The 23,146-nt window shown below is 36.6% G+C and overlaps 1 protein-coding gene across 1 annotated transcript in view; it reads right to left on the reverse strand.

Moving 5' to 3' along the window:
* The window catches only part of LOC134302761 (uncharacterized), a gene marked incomplete at its 5' end in the record, with an annotated part of 42,693 nt that extends 22,825 nt beyond the window's left edge, over window positions 1-19,868 (reverse strand). Inside the window, 5 exons of the mRNA XM_062987964.1 lie at window positions 4,597-4,719; window positions 9,456-9,549; window positions 11,304-12,411; window positions 12,792-12,899; window positions 18,217-19,868. Coding sequence (XP_062844034.1) covers window positions 4,597-4,719; window positions 9,456-9,549; window positions 11,304-12,411; window positions 12,792-12,899; window positions 18,217-19,868 — 3,085 coding nt within the window. The remainder of the gene's footprint in view (window positions 1-4,596; window positions 4,720-9,455; window positions 9,550-11,303; window positions 12,412-12,791; window positions 12,900-18,216) is intronic.
* Window positions 19,869-23,146: the final 3,278 nt, after the last annotated feature.

Below are 23,146 nucleotides of genomic sequence, written 5' to 3' on the forward strand. Positions count from 1 at the left end.
CTTAATATAAATAACACTTAATATATAATAACCCTTAATATATAATAACCCTTAATATAAATAACCCTTAATATAAATGACACCTAATATAAATAACACTTAATATATAATAACCCTTAATATATAATAACCCTTAATATAAATAACCCTTAATATAAATGACACCTAATATAAATAACCCTTAATATATAATAACCCTTAATATAAATAACACTTAATATAAATAACACTTAATATAAATAACACTTAATATAAATAACACTTAATATAAATAACACTTAATATAAAAAACACTTAATATAAATAACACTTAATATATAATAACACTTAATATAAAAAACACTTAATATAAATAACACTTAATATAAATAACACTTAATATAAAAAACACTTAATATAAATAACACTTAATATAAAAAACACTTAATATAAATAACACTTAATATAAATAACACTTAATATATAATAACACTTAATATAAATAACACTTAATATAAAAAACACTTAATATAAATAACACTTAATATAAATAACATTTAATATAAATAACACTTAATATAAATAACACTTAATATATAATAACACTTAATATAAATAACACTTAATATAAATAACACTTAATATAAATAACACTTAATTTAAATAACACTTAATATGAAAAACACTTAATATATAATAACAATTAATATAAATAACCCTTAATATAAAATAACACTTAATATATAATAACACTTAATATATAATAACACTTAATACATAATAACACTTAATATATAATACCACTTAATTTAAATAACCCTTAATATAAATAACACTTAATATATAATAACACTTAATATATAATACCACTTAATTTAAATAACACTTAATATAAATAACACTTAATATATAATAACACTTAATATATAATAACACTTAATATATAATAACACTTAATACATAATAACACTTAATATATAATACCACTTAATTTAAATAACCCTTAATATAAATAACACTTAATATATAATAACACTTAATATATAATACCACTTAATTTAAATAACACTTAATATAAATAACACTTAATATATAATAACACTTAATATATAATAACACTTAATACATAATAACACTTAATATATAATACCACTTAATTTAAATAACCCTTAATATAAATAACACTTAATATATAATAACCCTTATTATAAAAAAACCTTAATATAAATAACACTTAATATAAATAACACTTAATATATAAAAAACACTTAATATAAATAACACGTAATATAAATAACACTTAATATAAAAAACACTTAATATAAATAACACTTAATATAAATAACACTTAATATAAAAAACACTTAATATATAATAACAATTAATATAAATAACCCTTAATATAAATAATACTTAATATGAAAAACACTTAATATATAATAACCCTTAATATAAATAACACAATATAAAAAACACTTAATATATAATAACACTTAATATAAATAACACTTAATATAAATAACCCTTAATATAAATAACACTTAATATAAATAACCCTTAATATATAATAACCCTTATTATAAAAAACCCTTAATATATAATAACCCTTAATATAAATAACCCTTAATATAAATAACACTTAATATAAATAACACTTAATATAAATAACACTTAATATAAATAACCCTTAATATAAATAACCCTTAATATAAAATAACACTTAATATAAATAACACTTAATATAAATAACACTTAATATATAATAACACTTAATATAAATAACCCTTAATATAAATAACACTTAATATATAATAACACTTAATATATAATACCACTTAATTTAAATAACACTTAATATAAATAACACTTAATATATAATAACACTTAATATATAATAACACTTAATATATAATAACACTTAATACATAATAACACTTAATATATAATAACCCTTATTATAAAAAACCCTTAATATAAATAATACTTAATATGAAAAACACTTAATATATAATAACCCTTAATATAAATAACACAATATAAAAAACACTTAATATATAATAACACTTAATATAAATAACACTTAATATAAATAACACTTAATATAAATAACCCTTAATATAAATAACACTTAATATATAATAACACTTAATATAAATAACACTTAATATAAATAACACTTAATATATAATAACACTTAATATAAATAACCCTTAATATAAATAACACTTAATATATAATAACACTTAATATATAATACCACTTAATTTAAATAACACTTAATATAAATAACACTTAATATATAATAACACTTAATATATAATAACACTTAATATATAATAACACTTAATACATAATAACACTTAATATATAATACCACTTAATTTAAATAACCCTTAATATAAATAACCCTTAATATATAATAACACTTAATATATAATAACAATTAATATATAATAACACTTAATACATAATAACACTTAATATATAATAACACTTAATATATAATAACACTTAATACATAATAACACTTAATACATAATAACACTTAATATATAATACCACTTAATTTAAATAACACTTAATATAAATAACACTTAATATATAATAACACTTAATATATAATAACACAACATAAATAACCCTTAATATATAAAAACCCTTAATATAAATAACACTTAATATACTGTACAGTATAATAACACTTAATATATAATAACACTTAATATATAATAACACTTAAAATAAATAACACTTAATATATAATAACACAAAGTAAATAACGTTTAATATAAATAATACTTAATATATAATAACACTTAAAATAAATAACACTTAAAGTAAATAACACTTAATATATAATAACACTTAAAGTAAATAACACTTAAAGTAAATAACACAATATATAATAACACTTAAAGTAAATAACACTTAAAGTAAATAACACTTAATATATAATAACACTTAATGTAAATAACACTTAATATATAATAACACTTAATGTAAATAACACTTAAAGTAAATAACACTTAATGTAAATAACACTTAAAGTAAATAACACTTAAAGTAAATAACACTTAATATATAATAACACTTAAAGTAAATAACACTTAAAGTAAATAACACAATATATAATAACACTTAAAGTAAATAACACTTAAAGTAAATAACACTTAATATATAATAACACTTAAAGTAAATAACACTTAAAGTAAATAACACAATATATAATAACACTTAAAGTAAATAACACTTAATATATAATAACACTTAATGTAAATAACACTTAATATATAATAACACTTAAAGTAAATAACACTTAAAGTAAATAACACTTAATGTAAATAACACTTAAAGTAAATAACACTTAAAGTAAATAACACTTAATATATAATAACACTTAAAGTAAATAACACTTAAAGTAAATAACACAATATATAATAACACTTAAAGTAAATAACACTTAAAGTAAATAACACTTAATATATAATAACACTTAATGTAAATAACACAAAGTAAATAACACTTAATGTAAATAACACTTAAAGTAAATAACACTTAAAGTAAATAACATTTAATATATAATAACACTTAAAGTAAATAACACTTAAAGTAAATAACATTTAATATATAATAACACTTAAAGTAAATAACACTTAATATATAATAACACTTAAAGTAAATAACACTTAAAGTAAATAACATTTAATATATAATAACACTTAAAGTAAATAACACTTAATATATAATAACACTTAAAGTAAATAACACTTAAAGTAAATAACATTTAATATATAATAACACTTAAAGTAAATAACACTTAATATATAATAACACTTAAAGTAAATAACACTTAAAGTAAATAACATTTAATATATAATAACACTTAAAGTAAATAACACTTAATATATAATAACACTTAAAGTAAATAACACTTAAAGTAAATAACATTTAATATATAATAACACTTAAAGTAAATAACACTTAATATATAATAACACTTAAAGTAAATAACACTTAAAGTAAATAACATTTAATATATAATAACACTTAAAGTAAATAACACTTAAAGTAAATAACACTTAATATATAATAACACTTAAAGTAAATAACACTTAAAGTAAATAACATTTAATATATAATAACACTTAAAGTAAATAACACTTAAAATAAATAACACTGGTGCTGTTAAACGAGCCAAAAAATGTTGCTAAATGTTGTGTGTGTAAAAGTGAAAATAAAAACAGCAGTTGTGCGTAAGTGTGATGTTGTAGCTTCTGTATTCATTCCTGTAGAATATTAGTTTCAGTCTGAGCATCATTATTTAGATAGCTAGTTTACCCATGGTGCATTGAGACATGTATGATTACTGCTTAGTTGTTTGAGAATGAAATGACGTATCGGATTGGTATCGGTATCGGCAGATACTCAATTTGCAGTATCGGTATCAGACATAAGAGTGGTATCGAGCCAGCCCTAGTAACAATGGTAGATGTAGCAGGACTAGTGATACAATTAATATTGCTAAAAGCTAAAAGTAGGTCATAAACACGCTACAATAACAAATGATCCTTATTAAATTATAGATGTTATTTTGTTTAAAATATAAAAACGTCTTACTGAGTTGGTCTTCATCTTCCTCCTTCTTCACAGGCTTCATCTGGAAACCTTCATTCTGTTGGTCCACCAGGGTCAGGTGTCCCTCAGGAGTGACGTGTTCCACAGGGATCAAGGTTCCTTCACCTGAAATTCCATCGATATGTGAAGAAGAACCTCAACAACTGAAGGGAATTAAAGTTTGTGGGTTTGATTTTCCAATCACTAATAAATCCTAGTTATATTAAAACTTAAATCCAGACTGGAGTGTATCAGCACAGGACAGTACGGTACAGTACAGGTTCTAATCCCACTATCCACATTCTCTTATTATTTCTACTGATTAGTGACTCCAATACTAACCACACTGTACCATACTGTACCACACTGTACTGTACCATACTGTACTGTACCATACTGTACTGTACCACACTGTACTGTACCACACTGTACTGTACCTCACTGTACTGTACCTCACTGTACTGTACTATACTGTACTGTACCATACTGTACCGTACCACACTGTACCACACTGTACTGTACCACACTGTACTGTACCACACTGTACTGTACCATACTGTACTATACTGTACTGTACCATACTGTACTGTACCACACTGTACCACACTGTACTGTACCACACTGTACTGTACCTCACTGTACTGTACCACACTGTACTGTACCATACTGTACTATACTGTACTGTACCATACTGTACTGTACCACACTGTACCACACTGTACCTCACTGTACTGTACCACACTGTACTGTACCATACTGTACCACACTGTACTGTACCATACTGTACTGTACCACACTGTACCACACTGTACTGTACCACACTGTACTGTACCACACTGTACTGTACCATACTGTACTGTACCATACTGTACTGTACCACACTGTACTGTACCATACTGTACTATACTGTACTGTACCATACTGTACTGTACCACACTGTACTGTACCACACTGTACTGTACCACACTGTACTGTACCATACTGTACTATACTGTACTGTACCATACTGTACTGTACCACACTGTACCACACTGTACTGTACCACACTGTACTGTACCTCACTGTACTGTACCTCACTGTACTGTACCACACTGTACTGTACCACACTGTACTGTACCATACTGTACCATACTGTACTGTACCACACTGTACCACACTGTACTGTACCACACTGTACTGTACCACACTGTACTGTACCATACTGTATTGTACCTCACTGTACTACACTGTACTGTACCTCACTGTACTGTACCTCACTGTACTGTACCACAATGTACTGTACCATACTGTACTATACTGTACTGTACCACACTGTACTGTACCTCACTGTACTGTACCACACTGTACTGTACCACACTGTACTGTACCATACTGTACTATACTGTACTGTACCATACCACACTGTACCACACTGTACTGTACCACACTGTACTGTACCATACTGTACCACACTGTACTGTACCACACTGTACTGTACCTCACTGTACTGTATCACACTGTACTGTACCACACTGTACCACACTGTACTGTATCACACTGTACTGTACCACACTGTACTGTACCACACTGTACTGTACCTCACTGTACTGTACCACACTGTACTGTACCACACTGTACCTCACTGTACTGTACCACACTGTACTGTACCATACTGTACTGTACCACACTGTACTGTACCTCACTGTACTGTACCATACTGTACCTCACTGTACCACACTGTACTGTACCACACTGTACCTCACTGTACTGTACCACACTGTACTGTACCATACTGTACTGTACCACACTGTACTGTACCTCACTGTACTGTACCATACTGTACCTCACTGTACCTCACTGTACTGTACCACACTGTACTGTACCACACTGTACCTCACTGTACTGTACCACACTGTACTGTACCATACTGTACTGTACCACACTGTACTGTACCACACTGTACTGTACCACACTGTACTGTACCTCACTGTACTGTACCATACTGTACTGTACCTCACTGTACTGTACCTTACTGTACTGTACCTCACTGTACTTTACCACACTGTACTGTACCATACTGTACTGTACCACACTGTACTTTACCACACTGTACTGTACCACACTGTACTGTACCATACTGTACTGTACCATGCTGTACTGTACCATACTGTACTGTACCTCACTGTACTGTACCACACTGTACTGTACCACACTGTACTGTACCACACTGTACTGTACCGTCGCGGACAAACTTTACAGTGTACACACTTGAGTGTAATTACAATATTTCAATGTTTTATTATAAAAAGATGTAACAATCTGAACGTCAAACATTGCTTATCTTATCTGATCTATAATAAATATGCATAAGTTTAAATGCATGTGTATCAATTACACTTTAACACAAACATTAACACAACATTTTGGCATTGTAATCTCTCTCTGCCCACACAAAACAGAATAATAGCGGCTAAACACTTCAATATATTTCAAAAGTTAACTGCTTAGTTTATAGTTACAGATATTTCTTAAAAGTGTATGAACGTGTACGATTAGTTCTGCCTGTAATCCAGAATTAAGTTCTATACCGTAACAAAAAATATGAATGTAAATGTTCATGCTGCGATGACGGTGATGTAAAATAATGTTAAAATAATTCAAAGTCCAAACATTTGAGTGGTTAACGAGAACGCTACTTTACATGTCACACAAGCTCAGTGCAAAACACGAACACGGAAACGGTACAAATCCGATCTCTTCCCTACACACTCGCTCCCTACGCCCTATAGTGCACATAATATTCTTAAAGGGCCAGACAATATATTTTATAATTCACATTACACGACAGGTGAGACGTTCTTTTTTCTTAATATAGCGCTTTTATTTAGGAAAAAATAGTTCTTACATAGGCAGGAAAATCTATGGCAGACAAGAGTCAGAACAGCGGATTGGGCGTAACGTTATTATCACTGTTTGCTCCTTTTTCTCAACACTTGTGCTCGATTTACACTGAAGATATATTTAGTAAATAAGTACATGTCAGCGCATGCACACGCTTGTGTTCATTTCCGGTTGAACTGATAAAAAATGTTGATTTTGAAAAATTAAAAGACGAGCCGTTATTCAGTTTCTGCTTGTTAGCTCACAGCTAACGCTAGCCAGTCTACGGCTCTGGCCAGTGTGGCTCTTCACTCGACTCTCTGTGTTATCACCCCACAGCCAATCAGCGAGCTCCAACCGCCTACCCCTCCCACCCCTCCCTCACTGTGGATGCGCGCATGTCCTAAAGTCTCAGTTTTCAAGGTAAACCTGAAGCAGAAATTCGGCGCGTCACATTTAAAAAATACCGTCACCATTTTTGAATACCGCGGTATACGGTAATATCGTCATACCGCCCAACCCTATACTGTACCACACTGTACTGTACCACACTGTACTGTACCATACTGTACTGTACCATACTGTACCACACTGTACTGTACCATACTGTACTGTACCACACTGTACTGTACTACACTGTACCTTACTGTACCACACTGTACTGTACTACACTGTACCTTACTGTACTACACTGTACCTTACTGTACCACACTGTACTGTACCTCACTGTACTGTACCACACTGTACTGTACCACACTGTACTGTACCATACTGTACTGTACCATACTGTACTGTACCATACTGTACTGTACCTCACTGTACTGTCCCATACTGTACTGTACCTCACTGTACTGTACCACACTGTACTGTACCACACTGTACCTTACTGTACCACACTGTACTGTACCACACTGTACTGTACCATACTGTACTGTACCTCACTGTACTGTACCTCACTGTACTGTACCTCACTGTACTGTACCTCACTGTACTGTACCACACTGTACTGTACTACACTGTACCTTACTGTACCACACTGTACTGTACCACACTGTACTGTACCACACTGTACTGTACCTCACTGTACTGTACCTCACTGTACTGTACCATACTGTACTGTACCACACTGTACTGTACCACACTGTACCTTACTGTACCACACTGTACTGTACTACACTGTACCTTACTGTACCACACTGTACTGTACCTCACTGTACTGTACCACACTGTACTGTACCACACTGTACCTTACTGTACCTTACTGTACTGTACCTCACTGTACTGTACCACACTGTACCTTACTGTACCGTACCATACTGTACTGTACCTCACTGTACTGTACCACACTGTACTGTACCACACTGTACCTTACTGTACCTTACTGTACTGTACCTCACTGTACTGTACCACACTGTACCTTACTGTACCATACCTCACTGTACTGTACCACACTGTACCTTACTGTACCATACTGTACTGTACCTCACTGTACTGTACCATACTGTACCTTACTGTACCACACTGTACCTTACTGTACCATACTGTACCATACCTCACTGTACTGTACCACACTGTACCTTACTGTACCATACTGTACTGTACCACACTGTACTGTACCATACTGTACTGTACCACACTGTACTGTACCCCACTGTACTGTACCACACTGTACTGTACCTTACTGTACTGTACCTCACTGTACTGTACCACACTGTACCTTACTGTACTGTACCTCACTGTACTGTACCATACTGTACTGTACCACACTGTACTGTACCACACTGTACTGTACCTCACTGTACTGTACCACACTGTACCTTACTGTACTGTACCTCACTGTACTGTACCTCACTGTACTGTATCACACTGTACTGTACCACACTGTACTGTACCATACTGTACTGTACCATACTGTACTTTACCACACTGTACCACACTGTACCATACTGTACTGTACCACACTGTCTGGTGATAAAGAGGCATCATGCTCCATATTTACTTACAGTAGTAATCGTCATCTTCATCTTCTTCCTTTATTATTGTCTTTTGGAATCCATTTTCTAGATCCACAGTGCTGGTTTGTTCCTCTTCTTTTGACTGCATTATTAAACATCTAATAGACAGACAGACAGACAGACAGACGTACTTCATTTCCACTCTAGGATAAATGTAGATGCTACACAAGCAACACAATAAATCAACCCAGGTATAAACACTCCACATTTTTACACATTTAGACACAGTGCAACAGCAGAAGTATAGAAACACAAGTGCAGAAGACAACAACCTCTCTGTGTGGAACGCAGAACCAGTGGACCAGGGGTGCCCACACTATCGTGGCTTGAGACCTACTACTTCAGTCGGCAGGTCATCGTGATCTACTTTTTAAGGTTGGCGTCATCAGTTTCTTATATTGATATTCAGCGAGTGATAAATGATTATTTTTATACTGATTCTCAAGCAGCTTCCAAGTGTGCATCAGTAAGTGTGGAGCGATATTTAGACTTTATGTAGGAACAGGTGGATTTATACAGGTAGGCTGATCCAAAAGATGCTGGTAGTCAAGTATGTGGCTCATTTTCTAATGTTTGGATATTTTACCTCAGCCAGCAAGTTCCTAAACTGTCCAGCAGAGGCGCTTGACTTCATATGAATGTCAGATTGTAAAAAAGGTTAAAATCTCTCCGTCAGCTTCTTACGCGTATGAATGAAACGGCGTCTCTGCAGCGTTCCTGCCTGAAGCGTTTCTGGTTTCTTTGTGCTCGGTTGTGCTCTCATCTTCACTAACAGTGCAGGTTATAAATGGAAAAATGCAAAAATGGCACAAACTGGCTACTGACGAATGAAAACTTTCTAGTTTAGTGATGCCTTTCTAGTTTTATGTGATAGGAGGTGGAGTGACAACATACAGATAAAACAAAATATAAAAATACCACCACCAGTGCCATCAGGACCGAGACTTTTACAGTACTGTGACAGTACACCGATCAGCCATAACATTAAAACCACCTCCTTGTTTCTACACTCACTGTCCATGTTATCAGCTCCACTTACCATATAGAAGCACTTTGTAGTTCTACAATTACTGACTGTAGTCCATCTGTTTATCTACATGCTTTGTTACCCCCTTTCATGCTGTTCTTCAATGCTCAGGACCCCCCACAGAGCAGGTATTATTTAGGTGGTGGATCATTCTCAGCACTGCAGTGACACTGACATGGTGGTGGTGTGTTAGTGTGTGTTGTGCTGGAGTTTTTAAACACCGTGTCCACTCACTGTCCACTCTATTAGACACTCCTATCTAGTCGGTCCACCTTGTAGCTGTAAAGTCAGAGACGATCGCTCATCTATTGCTGCTGTTTGAGTCGCTCATCTGCTAGACCTTCATCAGTGGTCACAGGACGCTGCCCACGGGGCGCTGTTGGCTGGATGTTTTTTGGTTGGTGGACTATTCTCAGTCCAGCAGTGACAGTGAGGTGTTTAAAAACTCCAGCAGCACTGCTGTGTCTGATCCACTCATACCAGCACAACACACACTAACACACCACCACTGCTTGCTCTGTGGGGGTCCTGACCATTGAAGAACAGGGTGAAAGGGGGTAACAAAGCATGTAGAGAAACAGATGGACTACAGTCAGTAATTGTAGAACTACAAAGTGCTTCTATATGGTAAGTGGAGCTGATAACATGGACAGTGAGTGTAGAAACAAGGAGGTGGTTTTAATGTTATGCCTGATCGGTGTATATTGTCTAAGCAATTGAGGGTTAAGGGTCTTGCATAAAGGCCCAAACGTGGCAACCTGGCAGTGGTGGGGCTTGAACCAGCAACCTTTCGATTACTAGTCCAGCACCTTAACTGCTAGGCTAAGATTCGGTTCATTGGAAACATGAAGATCAAGATCAGGCTCACTGATGGAAACATGAAGATCAGGCTCACTGATGGAAACATGAAGATCAGGCTCACTGATGGAAACATGAAGATCAGGCTCACTGATGGACACATGAAGATCAGGCTCACTGATGGACACATGAAGATCAGGCTCACTGATGGAAACATGAAGATCAGGCTCACTGATGGACACATGAAGATCAGGCTCACTGATGGAAACATGAAGATCAAGCTCACTGATGGACACATGAAGATCAGGCTCACTGATGGAAACATGAAGATCAAGCTCACTGATGGAAACATGAAGATCAGGCTCACTGATGGAAACATGAAGATCAGGCTCACTGATGGACACATGAAGATCAGGCTCACTGATGGAAACATGAAGATCAGGCTCACTGATGGACACATGAAGATCAGGCTCACTGATGGACACATGAAGATCAGGCTCACTGATGGAAACATGAAGATCAGGCTCACTGATGGACACATGAAGATCAGGCTCACTGATGGAAACATGAAGATCAGGCTCACTGATGGACACATGAAGATCAGGCTCACTGATGGAAACATGAAGATCAGGCTCACTGATGGACACATGAAGATCAGGCTCACTGATGGACACATGAAGATCAGGCTCACTGATGGACACATGAAGATCAGGCTCACTGATGGAAACATGAAGATCAGGCTCACTGATGGACACATGAAGATCAGGCTCACTGATGGAAACATGAAGATCAGGCTCACTGATGGACACATGAAGATCAGGCTCACTGATGGAAACATGAAGATCAGGCTCACTGATGGACACATGAAGATCAGGCTCACTGATGGAAACATGAAGATCAGGCTCACTGATGGACACATGAAGATCAGGCTCACTGATGGAAACATGAAGATCAGGCTCACTGATGGACACATGAAGATCAGGCTCACTGATGGAAACATGAAGATCAGGCTCACTGATGGAAACATGAAGATCAGGCTCACTGATGGACACATGAAGATCAGGCTCACTGATGGACACATGAAGATCAGGCTCACTGATGGACACTAAACATTTCGGACTGGATTTCCATAATCGATACTCATAAGTTACCAGTATTAAACACACTGGATAAAAAGTATTTCCTCCACTTATTCTGTTATATATTTTATAGATCTGGTTCACTTATTTACTTAGATAATCCAAATACGTTTAATATTAGACACAGAAATCAGTTCGGATCAATTGATTCATTTAGCTGATTTGGTTCAAATGAATCGGTTGATCAGTACTGAATCATACACGATGCTATCAGCTGGCAGTTTGTGTGTTAGCGAGTTAAAGCTCCTTAAATCCTCAGATTAAACTTTTATTATGAACTTTAAACTCTACTTGTATTATTAATCAGAATGAAGTTAATCATTTAAATGCATTAAATACATGAATTCCTATTTTACCTACAGATGATTCTGTAGCACCAGCAGTAACCGGGCTGAATCCGCTTCTTCTTCTTCTTCTACTCCTGCTGGTGGATCTACAGCCTTCAGGTTTATTAGCGCCGCTGCTGGACTGTAGTGTCAGTGCAGATAAAGACATTCATTCATTCATTCATTTAATCATTAATTCCTTTATTCATTACCTCATTCATTCATTCCTTTATTCATTCATTCATTCATTTATTCATTCATTACCTCATTCATTCATTCCTTCATTCCTTTATTCATTACCTCATTCATTCATTCCTTTATTCATTACCTCATTCATTCCTTCATTCATTACCTCATTCATTCATTCCTTTATTCATTCATTCATTCCTTTATTCATTCATTCCTTGTCATTCATTACCTCATTAATTCAGTCATTCATTCATTCCTTCATTCAGTCAGTCATTCCTTACTTCATTCATTCCTTCATTCAGTCATTCTCTTCTTCATTCATTAATTCAGTCATTCATTCATTCATTCCTTCATTCATTCATTTATTCCTTCATTCATTCAGTCATTCATTCCTTCATTCAGTCATTCATTCCTTCTTTAATTTATTCATTCATTCAGTCATTCATTCCTTCTTTAATTTATTCATTCATTCAGTCATTCATTCCTTCTTTAATTCATTCATTCATTCATTAATTTAGTAATTCATTCATTCCTTCATTTATTTATTCCTTCATTCATTCAGTCATTCATTCCTTCTTTAATTCATTCATTCAGTCATTCATTCTTTCTTTAATTCATTCAGTCATTCATTAATTTAGTCATTCATTAATTTATTCATTCAGTCATTTATTCATTCAGTCATTCATTAATTCCTTCATTCAGTCATTCCCTTCTTCATTCATTAATTTAGTCATTCATTCATTCCGTCATTCATTCCTTCATTCAGTCATTCATTCCTTCTTTAATTTATTCATTCATTCATTCCTTCTTTAATTCATTCATTCATTCATTCAGTCATTCATTCATTCATTCCTTCTTTAATTCATTCAGTCATTCATTCATTAATTTAGTCATTCATTAATTTATTCATTCAGTCATTCATTCATTCAGTCATTCATTCATTCAGTCATTCATTCATTTAGTCATTTATTCATTCAGTCATTCCCTTCTTCATTCATTCATTTAATAATAATAATGCATTTTATTTATAGGCGCCTTTCAAAGCACTCAAGGGCACCTTACATCTTACAGAGCAGTTACACAACAATACACAGACAATAAAAAAAAGAAGAGTAAGCAGGAACAGATACTGTGGAATCCTACATTTCCCTCTAAAGAGAATCGCGGTACCGCCTCCTCATCCTGTGACACGAGCTTCGCAGATGTAAACAATCTCAGGTGAAGTGCACTGATTCAGCTGGGGGAAATCAGCAGGTTGTTGCGATGTCTCCGTCAAGCAAAGGAAGTCATATCCATTTGTCAGTTCCATGATAGCCAACCCAGCCAGGCCAGGCGAAGGTGGCCCGGGGGAGGGAAGCCGGAATCGGAGTCCAAGCAATTCCATAGCTGCACACAGCAATCGGCGTCTGCATCTTTCAAAATTATCCAGCACCATCCAGTACCCAACAGACGCTGAAACCATCCGATAAAAAAGAAACGGAGCAACAGGAGCGGCGGCGACCACAAAAAGACGAAGGCAAAAGAAAAACATGACAAAAAATACAACAAAACACAGCAAAACATGACAAAATACAGCAACGGCAGCGGCAGCCAAATGGCACAGCGTTCACCATCACCATGACAATGATCTAAAACGAATTAGTTATTAATTAGTCATTCATTCATTCATTCCTTCATTCAGTCATTCATTCCTTCTTTAATTTATTCATTCATTCAGTCATTCATTCCTTCTTTAATTCCTTCATTCATTCATTTATTCCTTCATTCATTCAGTCATTAATTCCTTGTTTAATTCATTCAGTCATTCATTCATTAATTTATTCATTCAGTCATTAATTAATTAATTCATTCATTCAATTAGCTTCAACAAGCCATCAGTGTATTAGAATTTACTATATTTATAATCATTCAAACAGAATCCTATTCAACCCCGTATTCCTTAAATTACCGAATATGTTCTTCAATGGTCAGGACCCCCACAGAGCAGGTATTATTTAGGTGGTGGATGATTCTCAGCACTGCAGTGACACTGATGGTGTGTTAGTGTGTGTTGTGCTGGTACAATGAGGAAAATAAGTATTTGATACACTGCTGATTTTGCAAGTTTTCCCACCTACAAAGAATGGAGAGGCCTGTAATTTTTATCGTAGGAACACTTCAACTGTGAGAGACAGAATCTAAAAAAAAATCTAGATAATCACATTGTATGATTTTTAAATAATTAATTTGCATTTTATTGCATGAAATTAGTATCTAGTCACCTACCAACCAGCAAGAATTCTGGCTCTCACAGACCTGTTAGTTTTTCTTTAAGAAGCTCCTCCTATTCTGCACTCATTACCTTTATTTATTGCACCTGTTTGAACTCGTAACCTGTATAAAAGACGCCTGTCCACACACTCAATCAATCACACTCCAACCTCTTCACTATGGTCAAGACCAAAGAGCTGTCTAAGGACACCAGGGACAAAATTGTAGACCTTCACAAGGCTGGGATGGGCTACAGGACAATAGCAAGCAGCTTGGTGAGAAGGCAACAGCTGTTGGCGCAATTGTATTAGAAAATGGAAGAAACACAAAATGACTGTCAATCTTCCTCGGTCTGCTGCTCCATACAAGATCTCACCTCGTGGGGTAAGGATGATCCTGAGAAAGGTCAGGAATCAGCCCAGAACCACACGGGAGGAACTGGTCAATGACCTGAACAGAGCTGGGACCACAGTCTCAAAGATTACCGTTAGTAACACACTACGCCGCCATGGATTAAAATCCTGCAGGGCACGCAAGGTCCCCCTGCTCACGCCAGCACATGTCCAGGCCCGTTTGAAGATCACCAATGACCATCTGGATCAGGGGTGTCAAACTCATTTTCACCGAGGGCCACATCAGCATTATTGTGGCCCTCAAAGGGCCGATTGTAACGTATCCTGCTGTGATTGCAGTCTGTTGTTTTTCTTGGAGGCTGAATTCTGCATTTATATTGTCCTACTTTACCACAGACACGGCCTCATAAAACAAGACGCACCGTTTTTCTTCCTGAAGCACAAACTTATTTTTACTTTCATTAAATTTCCTTTTTCTGCTTAATTTTCTTACTTATATTCTTGTACATTTTGGGATTATGTGTAAATATTTCTTAACATCATCTACTGGCGGGATGTCACTTTGCAGTTTGCAATCATTCTGCCCTCACTAATAGTTTATTCCCCTTTCTTAGCTAGACAGACAGACAGACAGACAGCTCTCTTCAGAATACAGTCGGTTTATTTGCTCCCCAGCTGTGTGAGACATTGTGTGCATCAAAATAAAGTAAAAATACAAACAATAAAAACAATAAAGAACTTAATACAGTAAAAGCACACAGCTGTAGTCAAGTGTTACATCTGGTACAATATGAGATTTATCCAAACGTAAAATAGCACTAACGAGTTAGCATTGTGTGTAAAGATACTAATTGCTATAGTAACGTAACAGTATTTAATTACGGTAAATTTGTAGCTAAAACGCTGTGATATACTCACTAAACATTTACAAACAACTGAGAATATAAACGCCACGACTTACAGACGATGCTTTGGTATTATATTGCAATATAATTATCTGTATTTATTTATTATTGTTTACATTACTGACTACGCTACCCCGCGTTCTTTTGCAGTAAAAGTCACATGGCTTCTTAGCGAAGGTTAAAGTTAGTTGCCATGACTACGATGTCACGGTTGCCACTTGAAGGCGCAGGAGTCCCGTTAAATTATAAGCGCGTCTCTGTAATGACTCGAACCATCACAACAATCATACAGTCGTTAAACCTCTCGCGGGCCACGTCAGATGACGTGGCGGGCCGGATCTGGCCCACGGGCCGTGAGTTTGACACCCCTGATCTGGATGATCCAGAGGAGGCATGGGAGGTCATGTGGTCAGATGAGATCAAAATAGAGCTTTTTGGTATCAACTCCACTCGCCGTGTTTGGAGGAAGAAGGAGGATGAGTACAACCATCCCAACCGTGAAGCATGGGGTGGAAACATCATACTTTGGGGGTGCTTTTCTGCAAAGGGGACAGGATGACTGCACCGTATTGAAGGGAGGATGGATGAGGTCATATATAGTGAGATTTTGGCCAACGACCTCCTTCCCTCAGTAAGAGCACTGAAGATGGGGCGTGGCTGGGTCTTCCAGCATGACAATGACCCGAAACACACAGCCAGGGCAACTAAGGAGTGGCTCCATAAGAAGCATTTCAAGGTCCTGGAGTGGCCTAGCCAGTCTCCAGACCTGAACCCAATAGAAAATCTTTGGAGGAAGCTAAAACTCAATGTTGCCCAGCGACAGCCCCGAAACCTGAAAGATCTGGAGAAGATCTGTATGGAGGAGCGGGTCAAAATCCCTGCTGCAGTGTGTGCAAACTTGGTCGAGAACTACAGGAAACGTCTGACCTCTGTAAAGGTTTCTGTACCAAATATTAACTTCTGTTTTTCCATTGTATCAAATACTTATTTCATGCAATAAAATGCAAATTAATTATTTAAAAATCATACAATGTGATTATCTGGATTTTTTTTTAGATTCTGTCGCTCACAGTTGGTGTACCTACGATAAAAATTACAGGCCTCTCCATTCTTTGTAGGTGGGAAAACTTGCAAAATCAGCAGTGTTTCAAATACTTATTTTCCTCACGGCATGAGTGGATCAGACACTGCTGGACTGAGAATCGTCCACCAACCAAAAACATCCAGCCGACAGCGCCCCGTGGGCAGCGTCCTGTGACCACTGATGAAGGTCTAGAAGATGACCGACTCAAACAGCAGCAATAGATGAGAGATCGTCTCTGACTTTACATCTACAAGGTGGACCGACTAGGTAGGCGTGTCTAATAGAGTGGACAGTGAGTGGACACGGGGTTTAAAAACTCCACTCATACCAGCACAACACACACTAACACACCAGCACCATGTCAGTGTCACCGCAGTGCTGAGAATTATCCACCACCCAAATAACAGCTGATAAAATGTACAGTAAGTGTAGAAACAAGGATTCATGCTTTGCCATAACGTTCGGTGAAAGACAAAAACAAGCTGAGAACAAAAGTTTAAAAATTCTCAATTTATTTATTGAACAAAAACAAAGAAATCAGGTACAAAGTAACCCTGTGGTAAAAATCAAAAAGTAATTGGCTTGTACAACTGCAGAGCCTGAACGTGGAGCAAATGCTGAACATCATAATGAGAACATCTGGTGAGTGTTTTGGGATTGTGAAATAAACAGGTTGGTTATTTGGCACAATTTGATGGTTCTGCATCACACATGTGTCTCCTGAGTGTTGAGAAATAAGCAAAGCAGTGTCCACACTTAGAGCAACAATACAGTTTCTCTCTAGTGTGAATGCGCTGGTGTATTTTGAGATTACTCTGGGTACTGAAGCTCCTCCCACACTGCGAGCACCGATACGGTTTCTCTCCGGTGTGAATGCGCTGGTGGGTTTTGAGACCACCTGGTTGATTAAAACTCTTTCCACACTCTGAACAACAATACGGTTTCTCTCCGGTGTGAATGCGCTGGTGGGTTTTGAGAGCACACTGTAGCCTAAAACTCTTTCCACACTGTGAACAACAATATGGTTTTTCTCCGGTGTGAATGCGCTGGTGGACTTTAAGATGACTCTGTGTTTTAAAGCTCTTCTCACACTGTGAGCACCGATACGGTTTCTCGCCAGTGTGAATGCGCTGGTGGATCTTGAGCTCACCCGGTGTTTTAAAACTCTCCCCACACTCTGAGCAACAGTATGGTTTTTCTCCAGTGTGAATGCGCTGGTGGGTTTTAAGATTACTGCTTGTATTAAAGCTCCTCCCACACTCTGAGCACCAATATGGTCTTCCTCCGGTGTGAATGCGCTGGTGTTGTTTGAGATGACTCTGTACAATAAACCTTTTCCCACACTGCGAGCACTGATACGGTTTCTCTCCGGTGTGAATGCGCTGGTGTGTTTTGAGAGTGCACTGCTGACTAAAACTCTTCCCACACTCTGAGCAACAGTATGGTTTCTCTCCGGTGTGAATGCGCTGATGGGTTTTCAGAACAAACTGATGATTAAAACTCTTCCCACACTCTGAGCACCGATACGGTTTCTCTCCGGTGTGAATGCGCTGATGGGTTTTCAGAACAAACTGCTGATTAAAACTCTTCCCACACTGCGAGCACTGATACGGTTTCTCTCCGGTGTGAATGCGCTGGTGTATTTTGAGATGGCTCCGGGTACTGAAGCTCTTCCCACACTGTGAGCACTGATACGGTTTCTCTCCAGTGTGAATGCGCTGGTGTTTTTTGAGATCATTCCGGGTACTGAAGCTCTTCCCACACTCTGAGCACTGATACGGCTTCTCTCCAGTGTGAATGCGCTGGTGTTTTTTGAGATCATTCCGGGTACTGAAGCTCTTCCCACACTCTGAGCACTGATACGGCTTCTCTCCAGTGTGAATGCGCTGGTGTTTTTTGAGATCATTCCGGGTACTGAAGCTCTTCCCACACTCTGAGCACTGATACGGTTTCTCTCCGGTGTGAATGCGCTGGTGGGTTTTGAGAGTGCACTGCTGATTAAAACTCTTCCCACACTGCGAGCACTGATACGATTTCTCTCCAGTGTGAATGTGCTGGTGTCTTTTAAGGTGACCCCGGGTACTAAAGCTCTTCCCACACTGTGAGCACTGATACGGTTTCTCTCCAGTGTGAATGCGCTGGTGTCTTTCGAGACCACTCAGGAACCTGAAGCTCTTCCCACACTGTGAGCAGACCTTCCCTTCTTCCTGTGTGGGACTGAGAGAGGTGTTAATGCTGACAGTACCAGAGGACGTTTGCTGATTACTGGAGCTTCTGGTGGGCGTCAGATCCTCATGTTCAGTCTCTGTGATGATCCCCAGGGTCTCACATCCGTCTGTATGGCACGTCTGGGTTTGATTGTGATTGGCTGAGCACCGGACACTGTTCATTTCTATAATAAAAGATAGAATTTATAGTGTTAGAGTGTTTAAAGTAGGGCTGCCACTAACGACTATTTTTCTATCGATTAATCTATAGACTATTTCATCGATTAGTCGATTAATCTAAAGTTAATTAATCCAGAATCTCATTTAAGCTTCTTTTATTTGAACACTAAACTGTGCAGCATAATAATCGAACACAGAACTGAATGTAAACAGGGTTTATGTCCATATTAAACCGAGTGCAGCTCGTGCCACGTCTCATTACAGAATGAGCCCAGATTCTAACCTCCACATTCACTCAACACTTACTTCACATTCTAAACCATGTAAACACAGTGGTGAGAGCTCCGGCGCATTCACACGAGAAGCTTCTTGTGCTTTGAGTGCCGCGGCAACCGCAAAAATCGCAAACTTAACCCAGCAAAGTGCGCTTAATCTCGCGATTAAGAAGCGTATGAAATGGCCGCTCAGGTGGCGCAGCGGTAAAAACACACGCTGGGACCAGAGCTGGGATCTCGAATACATCGTATCGAATCTCGACTCTGCCCGCCGGCTAAGGCCGAGCAGCCACATGAACAACGATTGGCCTGTTCAGAAATGGGCGGGACTAAGCCGGATGTGCTCTCATGACTGGTGCAATTACACCCTCTGCTGGCTGATTGATGGTGCCTGCACAGAGACGAGAAAAGAGTGCTGTCGGGGTGTGTCTCTCCGTACACGACGCTGAGCTGCACATACATATATATATTCAAAAGAGAAGCGTAATGAAACAATATAGACATGCTGCTGTGGTACCATCAAAGCTTTACACAGTGACCAAACCAGCTTTTAGTTCTGTACCAGTTTTAAGTATCACCAAACTTTGGATGATTTGGGTCGTGGAGAACTTTGATCTTTTCTTTGAAAGCTCTACAATCGTCCTCTGACGGCTGCAGACGGTGTTTTTTAAGACAACCGCCGACCAGTGACCAGAGCAGATACGACTGAGGTCCTGCACACGGCGAGTCGTGCTGAGGGAATCATACGAACGCTTATATGAACGGAGACATTGTAGAAATTAAACAAAAAAAGTTTCAAAAACGATGCATCTACTATGTCGACCAATCACGGCAGCCCTAAACAAGTGTACTGATTGCTGCTCATCAATAACAAGTTTAACCCTTTAACATTCATGACTTTTTATGATGATGATGATATTTATTATATATTTTTATCATGAGGTATTAATGATGGTTGTAGGGTAGGTCACAAAATGTTACAATAAAATTTAAACACAAATATACTCTTATTTTGTTCATAATATAAAAATGTCTTACTGAGTTCATCTTCAACTTCCTTCTTTTTTACAGGCTTCATCTGGAAACCTTCACTCTTCAGGTGATCCGCAGAGGTGACGTGTTCCACCGGAATTAAGGATCCTTCACCTGAAATTTCATCAAAATGTAAAGAGGAATTTCAACAACTGAATGAAATGTAAGTTTGTGGGTTTAGTTTTCCAATCATAAATAAATCCTAGTAAGATCAAAAGCTGGAGTGAAGCAGCACAGGTTCCAATCCATCATCCACTTTCTCCTATTATTCCCACTGATTAGTGACTCCAGTACTAACCACACTGTACTGTACCTCACTGTACTGTACCTCACTGTCTGGTGGAAAAGACCATACAGATCCATATTTACTTACAGAACAAATCATAATTTTCTGCTTGTATTGCTTTCTTCACAAATCCTTTCTTTTGTAGATCCACAGGAGTGACTTGTACGTCTGCCGATTGCATTATCAAACATCTAATACTGTAGATAAATAGACAGAGGCATCTTATTTCTCTTTAAGGGGAAATTCAGGTGATACAGCAGCAACACAATAAATTCACTCCTCATATTTACACATTTACACACAAAACACCTTCATCCTAAACATAACTCCAAATCTGGAATTCTGGATCTGCAGCCAGACACTGAAAACTTGGAACCTCTTTCAACAAGGGGTAACTAGGATGAGCCAAAATTTACCGGGCACTCGGTAAAGTCCCGACCTTGTAAAGATAAGCTGAATCATTTAAATTTAAATTTGTACCTGCAATTCTAATGCACACTTCACCGACCCACTGCCAAGTGACTCATAGCTACAGACAAAGAAGGATGTAAGGACTGAAAAAGTACTACCAACACATACTGTACATGTATAACACAAGTAAAAGAGGTGAGAGGACATGTCCCACTGTAAAACCCAGTGTAGAAGAGAGGAACATGTGATAGAAGGTGGAGTGACAACATACAGATAAAACATAATATAAAAATACCACCTGCAGTGCCATCAGGACCGAGACTTTTACTTTTATTTACATTACTTTACAGCTTTCAGGACCTCATGAGCAGCATTTTTTTGACTGAATCATTAGAAACGTCAAGATCAGGCCTGTCATTAAAGAAAACTGTAGTTGTAGCCTAGTGGTCAAGGTACTGGACTAGTTATCGAAAAGCTGGGCCCTTAAGTAAGGCCCTTAAGCCTCAATTGCTCAGACAATATACTATCACAGTACTGGAAGTGTCTGCTGTAAATGAAGCTGAACATTTTGAACTGCATGCAGGTCGTAAGTTACCAGTATTAACTTAAGCATTCTCCTACCTAATTTATCCTACTATTGAACACTTACATGTTTCAGATCATCTAACTACAGTTAAAACTACCATAAAATACCATAAAATAGTGAAGAAACTCGATTTCAGAAAACTCGGAATCGGTTCTGATCAATTGATTCATTTTTCTGAATCGGTTTAAATGAATCGGTTGGTCAGTACTAAGGCGAGTCTAAAAGCGAGCACTTTGTGTGTTAGAGAATTAACGCTAGTCAAATCCTCACAGCTTTATTGCTAATTAGAATGTAATTATTAATTCAAGTATAATAAATAAATAAATAAATGTTGTATTTACAGATGATTCACGTACGACACCAGCTGTCGTTGCGTCTCCGTCTTCATGCTTGAATGAATCGTTCAGGTTCATTACCGCCCCTACTGGACCTCAGTCTGAGTACACATCACTTTTAGTTATTTATTTAATTTTACACAATGTGCTTCATTCTGTAACAAACTGGAGATTAAACCCTGGTTAATTATAAACTATACAAGATGACTGTAGTGGCTGAATGTAACTGCTATTAGAGGGCTTTTGAATTCATGCTGATCTAAACTGGTCATACTGACTAATCAGCTAAACCATCA

The sequence above is a fragment of the Trichomycterus rosablanca genome, chromosome 2 (genome assembly GCF_030014385.1).
Source record: "Trichomycterus rosablanca isolate fTriRos1 chromosome 2, fTriRos1.hap1, whole genome shotgun sequence".
Classification (NCBI taxonomy): domain Eukaryota; kingdom Metazoa; phylum Chordata; class Actinopteri; order Siluriformes; family Trichomycteridae; genus Trichomycterus; species Trichomycterus rosablanca.